General features: G+C 41.0%; 1 protein-coding gene across 10 annotated transcripts in view; it reads left to right on the top strand.

The window, feature by feature from the left end:
- Positions 1 to 23,078, top strand: part of mef2aa (myocyte enhancer factor 2aa) — an 88,252-nt gene that overhangs the window by 11,538 nt on the left and 53,636 nt on the right. For all 10 annotated transcript variants that reach the window (XM_084734764.1, XM_084734762.1, XM_084734770.1 and 7 more), the window contains exon 2: positions 17,812 to 18,026. In XM_084734764.1, the coding sequence (XP_084590890.1) occupies positions 17,973 to 18,026 (54 nt within the window). In that variant the 5' untranslated portion in view covers positions 17,812 to 17,972. The remainder of the gene's footprint in view (positions 1 to 17,811; positions 18,027 to 23,078) is intronic.

Below are 23,078 nucleotides of genomic sequence, written 5' to 3'. Positions count from 1 at the left end.
AAACAATAACAGAAGTTATGGGATGAATTTTCAAAGGACCACACTGGCGTTGTTGTTGTCAGAGATAAAGAAGTGTGCATGTTTCCATCTCTGATGATATATCACGGTCATTTCATGAGTTATTATGGTAAATATATCACAGATTTCCCCTTTAAAAAGCTAGATCTGGGAAATTCGGCTTTTGTTTTTCCCTCACACTGATGAATTAATTAATAAAATAGTTGGCCATTATTTTAATAGTTGACTAATCAATTACTTGATTTGTTGTTGCAGCTCTACACAAGCACCATGGTCACTTTCTTGTACATTTGTAAAAATTTTGTTTTAGGCTTTGTTTTTAAAGCACCATGCATCACTTTGTTGTTGTATGCAGTGTGTTAAGGCCACATTCTCTAATGAGCTGAAACAATAGCACATGCACTCTATGTGGTTTGGGAGGGTAGAACGTGGAAGCATGCGGTGGGTTAAAGGTGATGACTTTGAGAAGTCGAGTCATTTAGCACCTCTTGAAGCTGCCTCATCCTCCTCCTTTGGCTTTCTGGAGCGCAAGAAAAACCACACTATCGCACTCCGCATCATCTCAAGAGTGAGTGGGCCACACTCAGAGGACATGTAACCCCAGCGTGTGTGTCCTGTGGTTTTGTTTGTCATTATTATTTTGCTCGTTTTCTTTTTGTTTACATGAAGGAGACATTTGCCTCCGTGGAGATGAAATAATAACGAGTGGTTACGACGCTTCACAATGCTGTGGCGATATTATTATTAAGTTGAATCATGTACAGAGCAAAACTGATAGTTGAAAAGGAAGTTAAGAAAGACATCTCTTTGCTGAGTTGCATTTTAACTGAATTTTAATGAGACTCTGGAAAAAAAAAAAACATAAATCAAAGGAATATATTATAATCTAATTTACTAGATCAAAAGATCTCCCATGATTGCTAATATACCCCACTGTATTGAATTCCTGATGTTGTACTGTAGATCTTAAAAAGCGTCTCTCACTGGAGATTTCACTTCTCTGGCTTTGTATAGAGTCGATTAAGTAGAAGCTTCGCACACAGACAAACAATTGAATTATGTGCAAAGTAAACTTTCTTCAAAGTCTGGTAAGCTCTGTGTGATGAAGCTGTTTACTCTGTTGTTACCGAGCGCTAAAATAGGCGATTTGAAGCATCGGTTACAGCCTTTATCACCATTTAATCCAGCCTCCTATTATGTTACCCAAGATAGGAAAAAGTAGCGTCCATAGAGAAGCGTTTATCAGCGGCTGTTGTAGTAAATACAGCTGTGAGACCTGGGTGTCACAGCTCCCACAGAGAGCATGTCGACTAAAGGTCCAGTAGCTGCTGGAAGGAAGACTTGGATCTCCTGCAGCTGGAGTAGCTCTGCGGCCTCCCGAGCTGCAGGAAGGAGGCCTGGCCTGTGATATCGTTGTTTTTCTGTTTGTCTGAGGAGCCCTGTGAACCAGACAGCTGGGGAGGATGTGATTCCTCCCATTATTGTGCAGCAACACATCAGCCGTACGAACTGAGAAGGGAAGTGACCCAGCCCCCTCTTCTCCCTGGAAGCTGCTCCGGCCCACCGCAGGGCTCTGACTCGTAGTTCAAAGTTGTCTTCCTCTCTGCTGTTAGGGCTGAGCTTTAGCAGCGTGAGTACTTATGCGTGTTCTTTTTAGCTGGAGTATGAGTTTCCAAACTGTTATACATTAGATGTTAAAGTATGTTGTGTTTATGTTGCGTGCGCTGATAAGAAGGTCAAGTATCACTTTTACAAGCCATGATATCATCTCAAGGCTTTTACAGTTCAGACGCCATCCTAAACTCTTTAAGTGGACAAAAGCTTGCGGTCTGGCAGATAGGGCTGTAACCAACTGTGAATTTTGTCAGTCGACTTGGACGGGCTTTTCGGTACAAACATCCGATTATTAATTCCTTTTTTCATACAGACTATCAAGCGATACTTTATTGAACTGTCAGATTTTTGGATGTTCAGAGTGACAGCGATTTTCTTGTAATATAGTAAACACGGCAAGTTAAGCTGGGCGTACGCTGTATGACTTGAGTCGCTGTCTGACCTGATTTTTGAGCCGCATGACTCATTTTAGAGTTGAGCTGAATTTCAGCTTCATCTGGCATCGTTTGCTGTACAGCAGGGAGTGAGACGTTAAGATGACTTTCTGACATGTCAGAAATTTTGGTTGGCTGTTGTGAGGCTCTCCAAATGAAACTAGCCTACCTCCAATTCTCTCAAAGTGGACAAGACGTACTGTCCACGCATTCCTCGCCACCTGTGAACCCATGCTGGCACCTCTTTCTTGTAGAAGTTTTGACACACAGGACGGCATAAGATAATCAAGGCCGCAGGTTTCTGCCTTGTTAGCATTATTGCTAGCAAACAAACTTCTAACTGCCTCGGAGCTTTCAAACAAATCTTTATTAACAATTGTTGATGGACAGAGCGGTCCACAGGGGCTGACAGGCCATTTTATTTTCAATTTTATACGTACAGTGCGAGCTTTCAGGTTGTAGCTGGACTCTACAGCATGAACACATAAATTGTGAACTTTGGCTCCACTTGGTATACAATTTACTCGTACAGTAGGAGCTGGAATTAAACAACAACAACTCTAAAATCATACACCGTGTGCTCAGCTTTAGCCCTCTGAGCTAATGTGCAATTACTATGCCAACAACTAATTAGAAATGTTCAGCAATTTTTTTTTGTTAAGACTATGACATATTAAGTTGTTGCGAGCTGAAAATGGACCATTTCTAACCAGGAGGCAGAAGATACCAAAATAACGGAGCCTTGTGGAGGAAGTCCTGTCTTCCTCTGAGCTGCAGCTCCTCCGTTTCAGAACCGCATCCGTGGTGTCGTCAGCTGCCTGTACCCATCTTAAACATCTTCGCCAAGCGGACAGGACGACTTGACGTAGTGGAATGATTTCACCCCAGAGAGCAGTGTGAAAACACAGAACACTCACTCTGCGCCAAGTGGGACCTATGTCACCAAAAGTACACTCCACACTGACTGACAACAAAACAAAACAAAAGACGGACGCTTGACTTATATCTGACTATCTGTCATCTTTTTAAAATGTTGAATTCAGTTAAAATGGGTCTTTTAAAATCAAGGGCATTCAGAAAGTATTGTCATTGCATCTCTGGTCTCTAGATCCCAGTTCTCTATAGTGTGACTGTGATTGTGAGTGAGGTGTTGAGTCTGCCCGCTGTTTGTGCGTCTGCCCGTCTGTCCTCTCCCTTTCTCCCAGTCCACTTTCCATCTGTGTGCTGTGGGCTGCAAATCTAGTTGAAAATGGTGTAGTGTTTCCACCAGTGAGCCGTTGCCAGCCTGTATTCATGTCAGACTGTGTTGTTCTTGATTTTGTTTCCCTCCTCCCCTCAACCTCTGTCGCTGGTCCAACTGCCAGGGGTGTTCACAACGTATATGGAGAGGGAGGGGGGCATCCATCATCAGCCGCTGGCCCTGGGACTCAGGACCAGAGGCTATCAGCGAACAGTTTGACTGAAAAGATTCCTGGAGAGGCGAGCAGCGGCGGGGCCTGTGGGGGTCTCTCTCCCTCTTTCCCTTTCTCTGTCTGTCTCCCTCTCTCCCTATCACACTGTTTGCACACAGTGTTCATGTGACAGCTAGCACACATCATCTGATTTGGGAGAAACTGTGGGCTATAGCTGCTGAAATACCCCTCAGATTTTCTCAGTGAATGCTTTTCATTGATGCCAATAGTAGGGATGTCCTGGCAACTAATTTCCCTGTTGATTAAACAGATATTTTAATTTAGACTAGTCAACTAGTCTAAAGGTAAGAAAACACCCAGAAATGAGCTGCACAATGCAGAAGCATGAAGCTGCCTGCTTTCACCACTGATCAGCTCCCATAAGATTCAGTGGAGGCCTGCCTCAGATACTGTATCCAGGTCTCTATAATACATCCATAGCAGCAGCCTACTCTCCCAGCAAGTTAACATTCACATAACTGTGGTAAATGTGGTTACACATTGTGTTGGTCGAGTAGTTAGATGCCTGTTTATTCTGACACAAACTGCATACAAATTAATTTTCACTTTCTAGACCAAAATACTGCCTAATCATGCTTTTTATGAATTGTCATATGTCCCACTTTGCTGATTTCAACAACATCCGGGTGATCTAGGCATTCGCAAGGGGAGAGGGGGGATTCCATCTGCCAAAGCTGCAGCCCTCGCTAGTGGTGGGCAGTTGCGTAACATCTTAGAGGTGCTGACTAGTGAGGGTGGCAACTTTTAATCAACTACACTGCTCATTGTGCATATCCCTAGTCAATAGATATTCAAATTTAGATAGACAGGAGAAAAAAAAACAGCTGTTCTGAGTGATAAAGAAATCAGAGTTTGCCTTGAACATTTTTGTCCCATCCGTCTGCGCTGTGAGAATTGGGCTCTCAGGGATTTTCTGCTATTAACTTAACTAAACTCCTGTTTACTATAAAAACACATCATTCAAAGAGCAGACTCTGATTATTCACAATGAGAACTGTCTCTCAGTTTGACGTTACAGGAACCTAATAACATAAAACCCCGTGACAGACATTCACAAACCCGGTTGTGTACACTTTCCAGCCCCTTGCAGCCTCTATTTGTCACACCGTGTTTTCAGACATGGGTTAGCAGTTGTTGTTTTTTTTATGTTTTACATGAAATGAAATGTGTGATTAACAGGCTTGTGTGAGGACATTAACAGACTAATTCTTTAACATGAAATTGTAAGAAAAAGAGAAAAAAATCAATGCTACTTTAGCAAGCCCCTTTCACTGTTGTTATGACTCATGGCCATCCTCACTGCTCAGATTGCATAAACCTTTTATGTAATGGAACACTGTGGGAAAGAGGCATCGAGTGGAAGATAAAAATGGGAAGAGAAAATCAAATATTTATTCTGAGCTTTTTAATTTTTTTCCCCATTAAAAGCAGACATACTCTGAAGGCAGTAGACAGTAACATATGGAGTAACATGTATGTGCATCAAAAACTGTTGTCTTTCAGCAGCGCTCACTGTTTATTTAGTTAAATCTGCCTGCTGATCGTCAAACACTGGGGGAGAATTGAATATCTTGAATCTCAGTGTCTAATCTGGATCCACAGTGTTTCCAAAGATGTGTTGAGATCGGGTAAATGCGCTGCTGCTGAGACACATTATGCATGACGTCCCTAATATCCTTACACTGTGGATTCCCCCTGGAGGAAGATCTTGGTTCATCTTTGCTGTTTACCATTTCTGAGTTGCGGTCTGTGCAACATCAAAAGGCTTCCATGGCACTTAACACAGCTCGCAGGGTTCCTGGGAGGATGGGGGACTGTTGCTCCCTATGGTGTTGGCATTATTATTTTTCCCTGGTGAGAAGTCCATCTGATGATAGACAACCGTGCAAATGGACACATGCCATCACACCCCATCAGACCACAGCACCACACTGTAATGCTATACACATTTGTAAACCTCTAGGACCACGCATACATTAGTTTTACTGTGTTTGTGTTTATGTGTGTGCGTGCCAGTGTTAGAAAAACAGACAGACTAAATATTTGCTCCACCAGCTTGCAGAACAAAACCCCCCAAAAAGTCATGAAATGGTGAAAATTAAGATTAAAACTCGCTCAGATGTGTATCACATAACTTTATCAGCAGGAGCAAAGTGTGACATAGGAAGTGTTCATCCAGAAAGAATTCTGAACACTGATGCTTCGCGATGTCAAGACATTGACTTGTTAAACTGACACACTGTCATAAGGAATGTTGGTGATGGAAGGCTTTTGCTCAGAGACATAGTTTGTTAAACCAGTGGCATTAATATGAAGTGAGTAGTTGGCCATTAGTCTTGTCAATTGCATTTTACAGATATGGCGTGACATACTGTAGATCGGCTGATTAGAAATTACTTGTTAAGGCCAAGAGTTTAACCTAATAGAGAAGTTTTCTCAAGTCACAATGACGCTCTACTCTGTGCCACTGTGAGAAACACTGTTGCATTAACAGTTTGAAACTCTAGCAGGACACAAGCCTCATATTGTACCTCTAGTTGTTACTTGTTGCAAGTTTATGATGTTAAAAGTAACATTCTTTACACTGTATATTTACTGTATATTTATTTATATATTTACACTCTATATTACAGAGAACTTATAAAGCATAATAATGAGCCTTTAAAATATAAATTTTTACAAGGATGATGATGTTAAAGGCAAAACCAGTAGCTTTATAATTCTGTATCACAACAACCAGCAAGAAGACTGAGCAAGAAGCTAATTTATTTCAACACTTATTTATTTCATAACTTCCAACTTCATAAAAACAAATACTTGCCTACATATCAATACAACAAATTTAGTTTACTTATCAACCATTTCATCCCTCTCCTGACCCCGCCTGACCCTGCTATTTCTTTATCGCCCCCAGAATCTGTGTCTGTACTGTGTTCGCGGTCATTTAACTGACCTCTGTTGGTCTCTGAGGCTGTGTCCCAGTCTGGGTAGAGTCAGTTAATAGGACTGCTAACTGAGCTAACTAGCTAAAGGCAGCTACAGCTCAGTTAGCAGCAGTGCGGCTAGTAGTGGCTTCTGTGCTACAAGAGAAAAGGTTTGTGTTGCAATAATCCTCTGATTCTTTTGTCCTGGGCCTAATGGTAAGGTACAGTTCCCAAGTTTTAGGGGTTTTTTTTCCTGCGGCTAATGGTCTGATGAAAACTTGGTTCAGTCAACTATTATGAGCAACCCAACTAAGCATCAAAGTTTCCAAAAAAATAAATAACCACCAATTTTTGAAAAACTCAGAAGGTCTTTTAACAACACTTAGAGTTTGTTCTTAAGGTATTTCCAGAATCCACAAAGACTCTTCAAACTGTCTGGATGGAAAAGTGTTTAGTCTGCTGCACAATAACCCATTTCTCAAGTTGCAACTGTATTTCTTAATTTGGGGAGGAAAGAAGGACATATGTCCTTTGTCTTTTTTTTTGTAAAATACAAGCAGAAATGTTCACCAGATATTTTGTATGAAAATATAGAATATTGGAAAGAAATATGATTTTTAAAAATCTTGGGGATTTATGTCATTTCCAGCTTATTTGGATTAGGAAAAAGAGGCGAAACTTGGGAAACAAAATTCTTCTGAACAGGGGTAAGTGTTGTTAAAAGACCTTGTTTATTCAAAAATGACTTGATGAATAGTATTTGGAATCTGGATGCTCAGCTCTATGACTTGAATGTAACGGTAATGCTTTGCAGACACAAACTAGGGCTAGCAGGACACTATAGCAGCTGTACCGTACATCTATGATATCTCGGTTGTCAAGCGCATTCATTTTTAATGAGACATAATTCATCACCCTAAGCTTGCATCAAGGAAGTTATCATCATTTTCTTTGTTCATGAAAGTTTCACTCAAATGTGCATCAGGGGATTTACCTTGAGGAGGAGAGTAGCTTTTCGACATGAAATGGATATAACTGTTAGCAGAGGGTCATCTCTTTATCCTTGAGAAACTGAGAATCCATTCATTGGCTGGGCTCGAAAACCTGACTGACGCAAATGGATCATTGGGAATAGAAGTGTCCCAGCAGTAATTATGTTACAACGCCGCTGCCGCACACTACCACAGAGGTGGGATGGGATGGGCGTGGGGTGCTTCTTTTAGTCTTGTTTCCCTTACATCTTTCCACTTAGTTAACACAGTCATACTGTCTTCTTCTTCTTCTCTCCTACTTTCTCTGTCTGACTCTCCCTCCCTTCCCCCCTCGTTCTTTCTTGTTTTCTTTCTGTCTCTTTTTCATACACACACCTGCTATCAAACCCAAACACTCGTGTAGCGCAGTGGAAAGTTTCTGACTAACATTTATCCTGCTGCTATGTCTTGTCCCTCTGTTGAATGACTCTTAAACTGAGGAAAAAAGTTGCAAGCTTATCATGTCACAGATTTGTCACTGTTGTCTTCCTGGCCTCTCGATCCCTGCTGCCTGTGCCTTGAAGCCAAAGCACCAATGTCTGTTTCATTTTTTTTCCTGCTATCCAGGGCTCTGTGGCACTAAGTCAGTTAAAAAAGAGACATGAAATTAATGTAATGTCAATGGCGTTTTCTCATGAAACCCCAAGGCACTCAGTCAAAGTCACCTTGCATAGTCCTCTCATCCCCTGACGGTACTGTGAGAGTGAGGTGGAGGATGTCTGTCTGGTAAAACTGTCAGCGTATGATGTCCTTTGGTTATTGGTTGTTATATCCACTCATCATTCAGATTTCATAGATTAGATACATGTCTGGTATTTATCTGAAGAGCGGCATGGTTTCCGTTCAGTCGGCTGTATAACGTGGCCTACGGTGCAACATTTTCTCAGCGAGGACAGGTTCATCCTGTGGGGTTTTCTTTCCTTTTGATGTCATTTTGGAGGTGATAAGTAGCTTTCCGTCTCCTGGTCCCCGTCTTCCAGCACCATCCCCCAGCCCAAGCAAGGTGCTAGCAGCATGGAGGATTGTTTGAACTTGCATTGATCCAATGTGGGATTACAGCTGGGTCATTGGAGAGTTGGACTGAGCTACCAGTCATCAGGGCAGATTAACCACTCGCTGTCTGCTTGGCTGCCATTTCAGTGCAGGCTCTCACTGCTGGCTTTGTGGCTGTCCCCACTGTGCAGGTCACTGTCTCCTTTTGAACAACACATTTTTATGTCTTCGTCGATTGAGTTACATGCAGACTGATTTAATATGTAGAGGAAACATTCTGCTAAATGAGATCAGACAAGAAAGATGTTTGACAAACTTCTTACATGGCTTAAAATATTTGAGCAATCTGTGGAACATTTACCAGCCTTTATTTTACAGTGTCAGGATTTGGCCTACAGGGTTTTTTGTGTGTATATGAATTTTACTGCTTTGACACCAAAATTAGTGCAGATATGCTTTTTTTTTTTTTTTGAAGCAAGGACCCATTTCCCATTGCTTGCAGACGGGTTTTCGTCTCTGTTGTTCTTGTTTTGATCTGTGCTGGAAATCTGAAAATCATGAATCTCTGTGGTTGGAAGTTTACTTTGTCTCCTGCGTTGCTGTTTGTGCTTTCAGCTATCTGTTTTAAATGACTTTCTTGTTCGTTTTCAGCTGATGAAAACCCAGCATTTCCTTTTGCGGATTTATAATAAAAGCCATAGATTTCAAAATAACAGAGTAGTTTTATTGTGAAGAATTATGGGAAATAAAATGTTGCACCTCAGTTTAACAGACTCTCGACATTAGTTAAGTACACACCTTCAAGCGGGTGCTAACTTTGCTGTGCTGGGCTGACTCACAGAGTCAAACTGAGGCAAGCCAGGCAACACTTGCTTGAAAAAGGAGCAAACAAGTTGCTGAAGTGAAAATTAGCATGTCTGCCCAGGTGTCATGTTTCCATCACTGCCGATCAGAACTGGAGTCGATAAATAGCCATGACTACTGCACAGACATTTGACCTGCGAATGAATGCAGATTGTACCCTTTCCTAGTGACAAAAGACAGATGTTTTTATACGGTGTAAAAGGGGGTTTCGATTTCCCTTCAACACCTTCAAGGTATTGGTATCATAATCATTTTCACCTCTCCCTTAAATGTTATTTAAACCATTCTGCGGTACGAGAAATGTCACCCCAAGCAATGCTGCACAGAGGAAGGGGAAGTGCTGCAGAAAGTCCATGTTTTGCAGACTGCCCCACCTCTCACTAAATTTCTCAAAGCCTCCTTTTTCACTTTTTTGTTCGCATGCCCTTGCAATAGCTCTTATTAATTATATCTCATTAGTTGCCTTGGAAACTGAGGTGAGGGACTGTACAACATGAGTTAAAAGAAAGAAAGAAATCATGAGAAAAAGCAAGCAAGAAAGAGAGAAAGAAAGAAAGAGAGAAGGGGGGGGGTTGAAAAGAGAGGATGGAGAAAGTGGTTGTTGAGGGATCAGCCGTGTGTCAGATTAGCATCAGGAGACATTAACACTAGTGATGCTGCTGGGGCCACAATCCTGCCTTTCACTGCTGGAGAGGGAGATAAGCACACTCTCACAAAAGGGAAGAGGGGGAGAGCGTGAGAGGGCTGGCTTGCCTCCACTCCCCCCCAGGCCAGCAGCCCCATTTACAGGTACAGCACCTCCTGATGAAAGCAAGAACAAAGAGGTGGATGTTCATTTCCTACCGCGCTGGTGTCAAGGCTCCATTGAAACAAATCGCTAAAACTGTGGATTTAGGCTGCTTCGCTTTATGTCTGCAGTCTGCCAGAAGCTAATCACATCTGAGCCACAGTGTTGACACTTTGAGTTCGATACACTTTAGAACATCGTCATGGATTATTTCACAGAATCCCTGTATCAATGCACATCAGATTACATGCGTGAGGCTGTTGTGTCCTATCAGAGATGTAGTTCTGTCATAATCTTGTTGTTTCGATGTATATTAACTTGTGTTGTGAGCTGTGATTCATTCTTATGTAACTGCTGGAGTGTTTGAATAACGAGGAAAGGTCTCTGCCTGCTAATTGTAAAGTGAGTGTGCACATCGTCCAGCCTGTGTAATGATCCTTCCAGTAAACATAATAAGCACACAGAGTGAAGCCACAAGAGATGGGCCTCTGTTGTTGTTTAGTCTCGGACTTACAGTCAGGACGGTAATAAGGGGAAGGATCAGAGGGGAAGGGTGTCCCCGAGGTGGTCCCTCCCTGTCTTCCTCCGTCTCCCTCTGACTCCCCCGCAGAGGGCATGTAGAGGGGTCCTGAATAACAGGAAGTGGAGGAGCAGGAAGTTGAGTCTTGTCTGCCCACGGCCTGTGGTAGGAGACTGAGGCTAACGTTGCACAGGAAGCACAACTGTCACGGCTCTGCTCGAGACTTTGGCTGCTGTCCATCACCTTCAAAGAGGTGGAGGCACATGGTGGGCGCTTCTTTAACACAAGTCAGATATGATGAATTTTCAAATAACCTCTAAAGGAGAAATATGCAATATACAGTATTTACTTTCTAAAGTCATAAAATGACCATGACATGTCATCAGAGATGAAAAAAATTGAAATACTGGCTTCCTGAAAAAACAACACTATAGCCAGAATGTTCTCCTTTGAAATTTCCATTCTGGTCTGTAACGTCTGTTTTTGTTTGCCCAGAGTTAAATTTAATGCCGAATGTTTGCTGAATGAGTTAGTGTCTGTATATGAGTCATAAGAAATCATCAATAATCTTCAAGAGTCTGGCAGGCAGTAAGGCCGGCAGTCACTGAACTCCAACTCCAGAGAGGACTTTTGTTTCAGGCATAACAGTCTTAGCTTTACATTGACAGTTATAAACAGCTGATCAACTTACAATGTTGAGCACTTGTTCGTGCTCAGTGTCCCTGTAACCTGCAGCCCATCTCTCTGAGTTTCAAGTCTAGGGAGGAGGGAAACAACTCAATTCAACCACAGATTGTATTTTAAATTCCTATTAAATAGGGATTCAATCAATTTGCTATTTGGTCCAGTGTGTAAGATGCATGGAGAGATATTGACAGAATATCTCAGAAATGTAATATTCCCTAAAAATAGAATATTTAGAGTACTGCTACTGGCTGCTGCATTGTTTTTGTTTTGCAATTGTACAAGCATAATTCAAACAATCATTGCTAAAAACAATTCATACCAACTTTTTGCACATGCTAAGGTCATGGCTGGCTATTTTAATTTAATTTAATTAAATAAGGAAAGCAAAAGCACTTTAACTTAAAAGGAAAAACAAATTTACCATTTTTACTATTTAATAAAGGACTTTTTTTCAGTTTACATTTAGAGAATGCGAGTCCTCTTCCACAGAGGCCGCCACGTTGCACGAGTTTCTTGGCCACTGTTGGTTCTTCTATGTGCTGAGAAGGGGAGGGTGAGACAAGGTGTTTGTAATCTGTTAACTCACTGCCATTAAATCCCACACATGGGTCGTTTAATATATGATATATTATTTTAACATTTGATACGTTCAGCAGAAAAGATTCGAGTAAATTTAGTTTATACAGTTTTATTACATCACAAACACACAGAATAAGACTGGCCTCATTTTTTGTTCATTAGGTAAAGCTCAGCAACATAAATCTGCTATATAATTTAGTTACCTTTATATAGGACAACAGTTGAGGGAGTAATGCCTCAACTTTGTGTGGAGTGAACACAGGCTTACAAGCAGAGAGGGAGGAGGACGTGCTGAATCCAGTAATTACACTGGGAATTGAGCATGTTTTATTGATTATGAAAGGGCCAGGCCTGTCACCAAGCCTCCCGGTGTCTCCATGGTCTGTCTTTAGGGAGGAGGAGACAGACTGGCCCTCCTGTCACTTGACCAGTCTCACACCTCGTCATGGAGGATCAAAGCGGCTCTGGTCAGAGACAACTGTAAATGCTTACTTACTTTTATTGACACGTGCCTGTGCCAAAACTGCATGTGCGTTCAACAGAAAGTACAGTAAGGCACAGACTTGTCCTGTTTGACACGTCATATCGACTTTCTGCCAGGCCGATGTGGTCGTTCCTATGGCGACATATTCTCTGCATATTGATTTATGTGTTACAAATGTTTGGTAAGCAACTTTTAGAAGAGCTGGACTGGTTTATATCGAAGTGGAGCAGGTGTATCATATCAAGGTCTTTTAAAAGAGTGTGTGATGAGATGCTGTGATACAATGTGCTCTGTTTTTACAAATCAGGGATGCACTGATTTCTCTGCCAACACAGTGAAAATACAAAACACAAATACAAAATAGGAGAAAAAGTTTTCATGAAATTGTAACATTACAATGTAGAAACAACATAACAACAGACGGACCATAAAGTTTTGTCTAATGGATATAAAACTCACAGTTTGTGCTTTAAGAGTAATGGTGTTTTGAACAGGCCTGGACCTTACAAACAGCTCTGAGCTGCCGTAAGCAGAGATGTTCAGGTCTGATGCAGCACTCACTGTCCATTGTGCGTCCACATGGAAAAGGCTTCCCTAAGTATAATTACATGGTGCTCTGTCTGTTTTACCAGACCAAAGCCAACCTGTTAGGCAACATAGCTCATCTAATAGTGTTTTGTAACTCCAGTTTATGAGGGTTCATTGTTAATAAGCTGTAATGTCAGTTCCTATTATTGTTCAGTGTGTTATAAAATGTATTACATCCATGTAATGATGCAGCACGACCTCCTGACAAAAGGACGAAACATCAAAACCTGCTGTTGGAAAACTATAGAAGGAATGTTTGTTTACAGTAACTTCTGAATAGAAAACAAAATTTAATGGCAGCAACATGTTTTAATTCATGTTTCACGTCTCCAGGGTGGGGCAGACCCCCCTGGGGGGTGTAAAGCCACTGCAGGGGGAGCATGGATGACCAGGGGAGAAAAACAGAGTGAAACAAAGTTAAATTAATGTGATTTACGTAAAAAAACAAGAGCTGGCTGATTCTATTATGCTCATGGTTATTTCACTAAAATTCAACTTGATTCTTTTTAGAAATTGCTTCCCCCGTTGTTTTTAACAGTAATTGTGGGGTGTGAACTTTTTTCAGCTTCTGAAGGTGGAGATAACAGAAAAAAATTGGGAACCAGTGTTTTATGCTTTCACTAATGTTAGGTTAGAGACCTAAGTTACCTTTTGGGCCACAGACTAAAGAAAATGACAGCTTGAGTTTACCCAAAACAAGCAGTTAGTCCGACGGGCATTGATATGTAGCTGTTGGGTGGATTTGGTTTACCAGAGACGCTAGCAAAGCTACACAGTACATAAAATAAGCGTGAACACAGATCCAACAATTTGCATCGATGCATCCCCAATATAAACAAGGTTAATGATTTGTCATTTGCAGAATTAAATAAATATGACCTATTGAGGTGGGGCTTCCTGTTTACATCAAAGTTTCAACCATGTGGTTGTACATATTTATTGAGGTGACCTCGTAGCCTCGTGTAGTCCTGCTCCTGCTTCCAGGCTCAGTTTGCCCCCTTTCCTTTTCTCTTTTTATGTGTATCTCTTCATCTCCGTTTCTTATGTGCGCGCGCACACACACACACACACACTAAGAGCACATGATTTAGGCCACAAACAGACACCCTGTCCCGTTCTAACACTCAAGAGTAGTCAGAGTGTCACGCACAAACATGTACTCTGCTACAGTACTCACATTGTTCTGCTTTGTAATCTGACCATCTTCTGACATATCTATGTGTGCCATGGTGCCAGCTGAAAATTTCCCACTTAGTTCTGCAGATTGAGATTGCTTTTTGATTTAATCTACAGCGAAGTGTGTTGTGATATGATCAACTGCAGCATTAGATTAGAGTGATCATTCAGACCCTGAAAATGAAGTTTTGCCAGCAAGATGTTTTAGCTTTCGACTAACTTTTGATGAATGTGGACACTAAGTTGGGAGCGCGGCACACCTGCAGTCTGAAGGCCCTCTCAGCTTGTCATTTCGTATCTGTGTAAGAGAAATGTCATGACACAGTCTATTATGCCTCTAGACCTGAACTGTCCTGCTATGACAGCTCGTCTGTATAAAGAGAGGGAAGGATGGACGCATGCGTGTGGATGTGTGAGAGTGTGTGGATCCTTTGTGATGCACACTTCCACTGGACTTTTAGAAAATGAGCAAGACCGCAGCATTAATGACACACTACTTACACTCGTGTTACATTTATTCACATGTGCTGCCGATGAACATAATGTGCTGCGGTTAATTCAGACCAGCCCTGATAGATGAATACGGATGAGTGCTCCTCTGATAAGCTCCTTTAAAATACTGTAAACTAGTATAAAACAAGGGTGCAATATAAATAAGTATATTTACTTTAATAACTGTGGACAAATTTTTTATACTTGCACTTTACTTGAGTATTCTTGTTTTATCCTACTTTATACCATAACTCTGCTGCATCTCAGACTTTTTACTCCACTACATTTGTCTGATAGGTTTAGTTCCTAGCTAAGATTTCAGCTTACAATTTTTCCACACCTTTTCTGTCTAGAGAAAACCTCTTATCACTAAATGTGTTGATTTTGAATGTTAGTGATAAACTGAAGTATAGCTGTGACAGGCCGATATTGGCCTGTCACAGCTGTATCGGTCTTTACTGTTACTGGCATATATGTTTTCCTGTAACAGAACATGGTATTTATTATGGTTATTATTTTTAGTTTTATAGTTATTCATGTTTTTTCAAAATAAAGCTGTGACAACTGATCAATCATTAATTGACATTAAATTAATATGCTTCTGAGTATTTTTTAAATAAAAAAATATAAAAAATTATATGATTTCACCTTCTTAAATGTGAATATTTTCTGGTTTCTATAATATCTTTGAGTGGTAGACAAGACAAGACATTTGAGGATGTCATCTTGGGCTTTTGGAAAAACTGATCAACATTTTTCATAATTTCCTGACATTTTATGGACCAAACAACTAATCAATTAATTGAGAAAATAATTGACAGATTATTCGCTATATATATATATATATGTATATATATATATATATATATATATATATACATATGTATATGTACTTATGTGTGTATGAATTTATGTACTGGTGGTGGGTATGAGTGACTTTCACTTTAACTCAAATAATATGTTTGCATAACATCCTGACTTTTGGGTATGTTTTACAACACTTACACGAAAACAGAGTAAGAAAAAGATCGTCACCTTACCTCAGCAGACCACAGCAGTCAGCTGCCTGTCAAGTACATGACTTGTCTTTTCAGCAAAAGCTTTGAACTTAAATCTAAACCTGTAACTCTTGTTTTTGCATCATGCAACCTCCACTACTCAAAGTGGAAGAAAGAAAGAATCAAAATCACTGAAGAAATTTACATTTCTGACATTCATCATGACCTCTTATTTCAGTGAATTCACTCCAGGTTTCAGTATTGTATGAAGTTCTTAACACTTTTTTGCAACTTGCAACAGTATCGCTTTCAGGATGGCTCAGGTATGTCTTTGCGAGAGCTGAACCCACCCGACCTCCCTCTAATTTGAACAATGCTCCATCAGTTTGTGTATATGTGTGTGTGAAATGTTGAATGAACAAGAACATCGTCATTCTCCCTGGCCTGTTGTGATGTGGTTTGGGGAAATTCTTTGTGGGGGTTCAGGCGGTTACTTTCCTGGCTCAGACAGCCATGCGTGGGTAGTTAGTAGCGAGGTGATCTCAGTCAAGTTTGCCTACAGTGGAGCCCCGATTCAGACAGCCAGACACCATAATGCCAGTCCATCTGTAACCCATAATGACTGTGTGCCACTGGAACTGGTCATTTTCATTTTCACTGCCAATTCGGCCCCTGGCCTCCTTGCTTCACAACTGCTGACTGTATCTAATGGCCTGAGTTGTTAACCTCTCTACATTTGTACTCAGAGGGGAAATGTAGTTGTTTAGACATTTTCTATTTGCTGGGTTTAAGTGATGGATGTGCCTCCAGGGAGGGGGCTATATCTCTTCTTGCAGAGAAGCAGAGACAGGACAGAGTTAGATGTTCCCAAGGGGAACAGTGTGGTCTGAACCACTGGGCAGGTTACAAGCTCATATGGGAATATACCCCCCCCCCCCCCCCCACCCTACTCAGCCCCAATGGCTTCTCCTGCAGCCCAGGAGATTTCAACTACTGTCAACCCCAGACTGGGTGCTCTTTTAATCATCTTTAGAGCAAAGCTGGCATCAGGGTGGGCCAGCTCAGGAAGAGTAAGGAAATGTTGTTTCTGCAGGCAGAGAAAGGAAGACAGACATTTACTGCGGTGAACATAGCTTTGTAAAACTGTCATAACATTAAGGCGTCATCTAAAGATTATTTTAATCACTGATTAATCCTCTGATCATTTTCACTATTTATTGATTAAGTCTATGCTGTAAACGATGCTGCAGCTTACCTGCCTGTTAGCTTAGCTTAGCACAATAACTGGAAACAAAAGGAAACAGCTAGCCCGGTTCTATCCAAAGGTAACAAATTCAATAAAAAGGTATTTTTCGTTTCATCTTGACCTTAAAACACATCTTATATCTCGTTTGTTTAACCAAAGTGTCAAAAAGACAATTTAACTATCCAGTGTTATATACTGGACTACTTTGCGGCTGGGATCTGTTTTCAGTGGAGATTAAAACTCCTGACCCAGCAATTATCCAGAACCTCACCCCCATAAAACAGGGAATTGTCAATTTTGCACTTAGCTTTTTTGCACAGATTAAACAAATAAGATGCAGCATATTAGATAATGAGCTTTAGAGGTGTTAATAGGTGTATTTTGTTACTGTCGGACAATTGCCAGTGTTTTCTCCTGTTTCCAGTCTTCATGATAAGCTAAGCTAACTGTCTGCTGGCTTGTATTTAACAGGCAGATATGAGAACAGCATCAATCTTCTAATTTAACTCTCCAGAAAACAAATAAGCGTGTTTCCTAAAATGTCAAAGTACTATTCAGAAAATGTGTGTCACCAGCTCTTATTGTCTGAATGTACGTTTAATCATGTACAGGTCAGTACGACTGGTCTTGTGTAGCCGCTGCTCTGTAAGTGTGAAGCTGTATTTCATTGACTTCAGCTGCAGCTCAAGTGCAGCAGCAGAGCAGATAAGGTTTACGCCAAGTGGGCCTCATACTTTCTGAATGTGCTTGAGAACAGAAAACAGAGCCCTCCGGTGCTTTGAAGTGCCTAAAGAGACATTGTCGAGTGTCAAGTTAACTTTCTGCCCCCCTTCTCTCTCCCACTCTCTCTCTCTCTCTCTCTCTCTCTCTGTTTTTCTGTCTTTCTCTTTTTGTCCTTCTGCAGATTGCGGTGTGGTCTGTCGAAGAGCGTAGTGTGACGAAGAAAGAAGAAAGAGCGTATACAGAAGAGAAGGTCTTGCACAATGTGCTAGGGGAGTGGAGGAAGAAATCGTGTTGTTTTTCTGATATTGTCGAGGTGTCAGAGAGACCGGAAAGGACGCAGCCATGGGGCGGAAGAAGATACAGATCACCAGGATCATGGATGAGAGGAACAGGCAGGTGAGTGTCACAATTTGCTAATTATACATTTCTGTCTACATGATCAATTCCTAAAAAGTAGGATGTAGTGTGAAATAAAAACAGAACGCAATAATTTGCAAATCCTTTTAACCTGTATTCAATTGAAGAAACTACAAAGGTACAAGAAATTTAATGTTCAATCAGATAAACCTGATTGTTTTTTTGAAAACACGTACTCATTCTGACAACATGTTGGGAAAACGTGGGAGAACACTGTGTGTGAAATGTGGGTCCAGGCCCTAGCACACTTTTCCACTTTCTGTCAGTCCATCTCAGAAAAGCTTGGGCCCAGAGAAGATGATGGTGCTCCTGGATGTTGTTGATAGATGCAGCGATGAACTCTGTTGATCAACAAGGGTTTTCCAAAGTGTTCCCAGCACATTTAGTAATATCCTTTATACAATAATGTCGCTTTTTAATGCAGTGCTGCCTGAGGGATCAAAGATAACAGGCATTCAATGCTGATTTTCAGTTTAGCCCCTTAGGTGCAGAGGTTTCTCCAGATTCTCTGAATCGTTCATTGATATTATAGATTGTATGTGGTGAAACCCCAAATTGTATGCTGAGAAATCCTTTTGTTAAACTGACTACTTGCCTACACAGTTTTTCACAAAGTGGTGAACCTCTCCCCATCCTTGCTTGTGGACAACCGAGCCTTTCAAGGATGCCCTTTTCATACCCAAGTTTTTTGAGCATACTACAACTTTCCCAGTCTTTTGTTGCCCCTGTCCCAACTTTTTTGGAATGTGTTGCAGGCTTCAAATTCATAATGAGTGTCTATTTACAAAAAATGAGATGCTGTGATACAGTTTTCATTCATCCATTTGAACATTAAATATCTCTTTGTACTGTACCCAATTGAGTATAGGGCAAAAAGGATTTGCAAATTGTTGCCTTCCATTTTTAATTCTGTTTTACACAGCGTCCCAACTTTATGTATCTGGACCAATTTTTAAAGGTTCAAATACAGTTTACCTAAAATATTCTCATCATATTTACATATTTCTGAACTTAATTACACAATAATACTACATCCCTCCTCTGTGTCTGAGAAAACAGTCTGCTCTGTACCTGTCTGAAGGTTAGTCGTCTTCTATTTTCCTTCCTGCCTTAGACCAGAGTTCAGCAGCTGTCATGGTGTGCATGGATCTAAACAGACAAACCTCCCTCCCCAAAGTCCCAGCCAGCTGAACAGGGACCATGACATTTCTTTGTCAGTGCGGTCGTATTTACAGACATGATTCCCCTGCCACCCTGCAATTTCATCCCGAGAAGTTGATGAGGCAGCAGGAGCGCTGGGCTGTAGCCGGGGCCTCATGGCGTGGGAGTGAGCTGAGGGTAGCGAGGAGCACAGCAGGCCGCCTGTGGCCTCCCCACACTGCAGGGCTTGTCCCCTGGCCTGGCAGTATACGGCTGGGCCCCTTCGCTGTAGCCCTGTGTGTTTGCAGCTGTTTGGTAGTAATTAGGAGCAGCCACTGCACCACAGCACCCTCTCATTTGCAGGGTGGGTCAGCAGGACACACAGCACCCTTCTCTGGCTCGGCTACGCTGGTCCCAGCTAGCCGCAGAGAGGGAGAGAGCTGGAATTCACTCCGTCTGCTCACGTTAAATTTAAACTCCTAAACAGCAAAACAGTGTACAAAACAGCCTGTTTGAAACAAGAATAACAGGCTCGGATATCTATAGCAGGAAGGCTGGGTCCGGTTCTTTTTTAGCAACACTTTTTTTGATTTAAGAGCTAAGTTGAAGAAGCATGAGCGCAGTTTTTGACAAATTACACCAATTAATGAAGATGTGTAGGTTTCCCGTAGCAAAATAGAGCACATCTTGTTAACACCTCCTCAAAATATCATTTGCATTCCTTAACAGGTGGAGCAACATTTTGCTGTGTACACAGAAATACAATGGAGATACAGTACAGTAGTGCTTCCTCTCCTGAGGGTATTAACATGATACCGTACTACCCAATCACTACTCTGACCGTGTCTGCCTGCTACTATAACTGAGAGACTAGCAGTTCAGCCAAGTGCAAAACAAAAATCCACACTGTGGGCCAATTATCAGGATAACACCTGGCTCTGGGTGGGATCCAAACTGGAGGGCAGGAGAGGAATCACCCCCGGCTCATTGCTGCTATCTACACTGTATGCAATAACCTGTGACATCAAGGGAAAAAAAGAAAGAAAACTACACAGGGTTTCCGCACTTACTGGAAAATCTAAAAAACCTGGACAACAATTTTCCAGTCATGGAAAACACATGAAAAATGAGAACAAGTAAAATATGCTGGAAATCTTGTGTTGTCCCTTTTTTCGTGAAGCTGAGAAGAAACTTCTAGGCCATCTATCTGAGCTCTTCAAAACGGATGACATTGTCATCTGAAAGGGCAAAGTTATGTTCAGGATCATTTCAAATGGTAGTTTATAGACAGAGTATTTTGAATAGGCTGCTCTTGGTCGTATTTGTGGAAACTGTGAACACACGTCGCATGTAGATGGATAACTTCACAAAGTGGTCGAAAATGTTAATGTCATTCTCAAAATTTAAATATTAGCAAATGCTGTCTCATAAGTGTGGCAGTTTTTCTTAGGTTTATAGATGAACATTGCTTTCTTTCACACCTTTTTTAAATAGTTTAATAATATTAAATTGGTTTGCATGTTTTGTTCAGTAGCTAAAGTTGATGTGTTTGCTAGCTAGTTTTAGTTTCAAGGAGCTCTGGTTCCAAAAGTGTGTTGGGCATTATTGAGAGAGTTTGATAATAATGAATTGGAAGCCAGTGTCAATCAGACTTCATGTTAATGTGCTGTATAGCGCAATACCAATGTGTTATAGCAGCTAGATCATAATTGAAAATGTCTAGAAAAAGTCCTGGAAAATCATCTGTAAAAAAGGGAGGAACACCACAAAAACAGATTGTCAACTGATCGCTAGGTGAGCGAGTTAACCCTTCAGATTATCCATAAGGAAGGACATTTTGCTGTATTGTTTTATAAAAAAGCGGAGTTGCAGAGAGAGACGCCGCTTATTATTAATGTGTCTTCCAAACTCATGTGTTTGCATCAGATTTTAAATGTCTCACTGTATAATTTGTGAGAAAGTTTATCAGCAGAACGCAGGCACTTCAGCTCACATTTAGTTGGTTTTAGCTGGCTCAGCAGAGAATCTGCTATGACAATAGACTGCCATGCTAAAATAAAGCTTTGGTATAAAGTGATGTATGCGTGTGTATCTTTCTCTCCTTTTTTTTTCCTGGGCCATGAAGCGCACAGTGCCATGATCTCCCTGGGGCGTGCTCCTAACCAAGGGAATAGCCATTAGCATATGGTCCCCATTGTCGGGAGACAATTTGAATCTTTATCTACGCCGCTCTGCTGCTAGCTATCCATACTCATAGCATTAAAATGAAAGAAGTCCTTAAGTGGGCTAATTAGATAGTATTGCTGTATGGGATGTTGTGTGGGGACAACCGGGGCTCCCTTGCATTATCACTGCAAGTGCTTTAGGAGGGCTGTTAACCTTTCAGGATTTATAACACAGAGCATGGCAAAGGCTGAGGAGGTCTGTAATTGCACAATCTATCAGGGATTGTGAGTGCAGAGTTGAGACAGGCAGTGAACTTAGCTTATATTTTTTTATTATTTTGTTTCAAGTCATTACCTCCGGTGTATAATTCAGACTAATGAAGTGCATTGTGCAAAAATGACAAGCAAGATAGCAATTAAAATATTGCACAGTTGTTGCATACGTTATGCTTTTTGTGCAGCTTTATGTTCAGACCAAATGTGTGTCTCTGCCATGTGGCTTTGCGGAGGTGTACAGAGTGAGACATAAAGGCAGCAGAGGTCCTGTCATGTATACTGTGGGATGGTAAAGAGCCACTTCCCCGGCCATGCTCTGCATAAGTGATGGTCTTACACCACAGCCATGCAGTCATTAGCTACACTGACATGCTGATTGCAAATGAATGCTGGATAACAACCAGATAACAGCACCTCCCTGGTTAATTCTTCTCATTTACAGTATTCACAGCAATTATTACCCTTTCAGTCACAGACAGACACTGATCATACACACTATTACCTAACATTCACATTTTCATCATTTCTTTGTCTTTCTAATAGGGTTAGGGGAAAATTGATTATCACCTGTAACAATCCTCTAAGACAGGGTTGTACGTTCCTTACATCTGAACCATTTGGATTGTGAAATGTAATGGTAAACATGTAAATGTACACATGTGCGTATGTTTTATGTTTTAAACTAGGTTACCTCTTTAGTTTTTGTTAAATGGCTGAGCATTAGCACCTGCAGATTAATACATTCTGGCATTAAAGGCAAAAGAGATGCAAACTAAACTAACTAATCCTTTCCACTCCTAAGTTGTACCCCTTTTCGCTCTGTGCTCCCATAACAGTTGAGCAAACCTGGTATCTTGGTTTATTCTTTTCCTGTGAGGCGACATAAAGGCTCCCATCTCAAGTTAGTTAATGTTAACAAAAAGGTAGCTAGTTAATGATTGATGTAGATTAGCTAGCTAGTTTTGCTACCGTTAGCTAACTTAAGATGTGACTAAATGTTGCTTTTCCTGGTCGCCCAGCAGTGTATTTTAACCATCTCCAAAAGTTGTTTTTCTTTTTTTTTTATCATAGATGAGCCGACCAAATAGCACACTGAAATACAGGAAACAGAAAAAAGAAAGTTGACTGAGTTACCAAGTTTGTTTAACTGTCATTGGAGCATAGAGTGAAAAAGGGGCAGGACTTAACAAATACAAATAGGCTATGTTTTTAAAGTAGCTAGTGGTCGAACAATGAAGAAAAATATGTATAGAAATCCAAACTTCTGATGCATCAAGATGCCTCAATTATCATTTTATAGTCATATTGTATTATTTGGAATTGAATCAAATTGTGAAGTCCCAAAAGATTTTCACCCCTACTTTCTAGTATGCCCACACACTCAGCACCTTACAGTGGAATCGTGTGGACCAGTGAAATTTGGCCTTGAGTATCTGTTGTGTGTTTTGAC

Source organism: Lutjanus erythropterus, chromosome 13 (assembly GCF_056507025.1).
Source record: "Lutjanus erythropterus isolate fLutEry1 chromosome 13, fLutEry1.hap2, whole genome shotgun sequence".
NCBI lineage: Eukaryota > Metazoa > Chordata > Actinopteri > Lutjaniformes > Lutjanidae > Lutjanus > Lutjanus erythropterus.
This window is presented reverse-complemented; position numbering and strand designations above follow the sequence as displayed.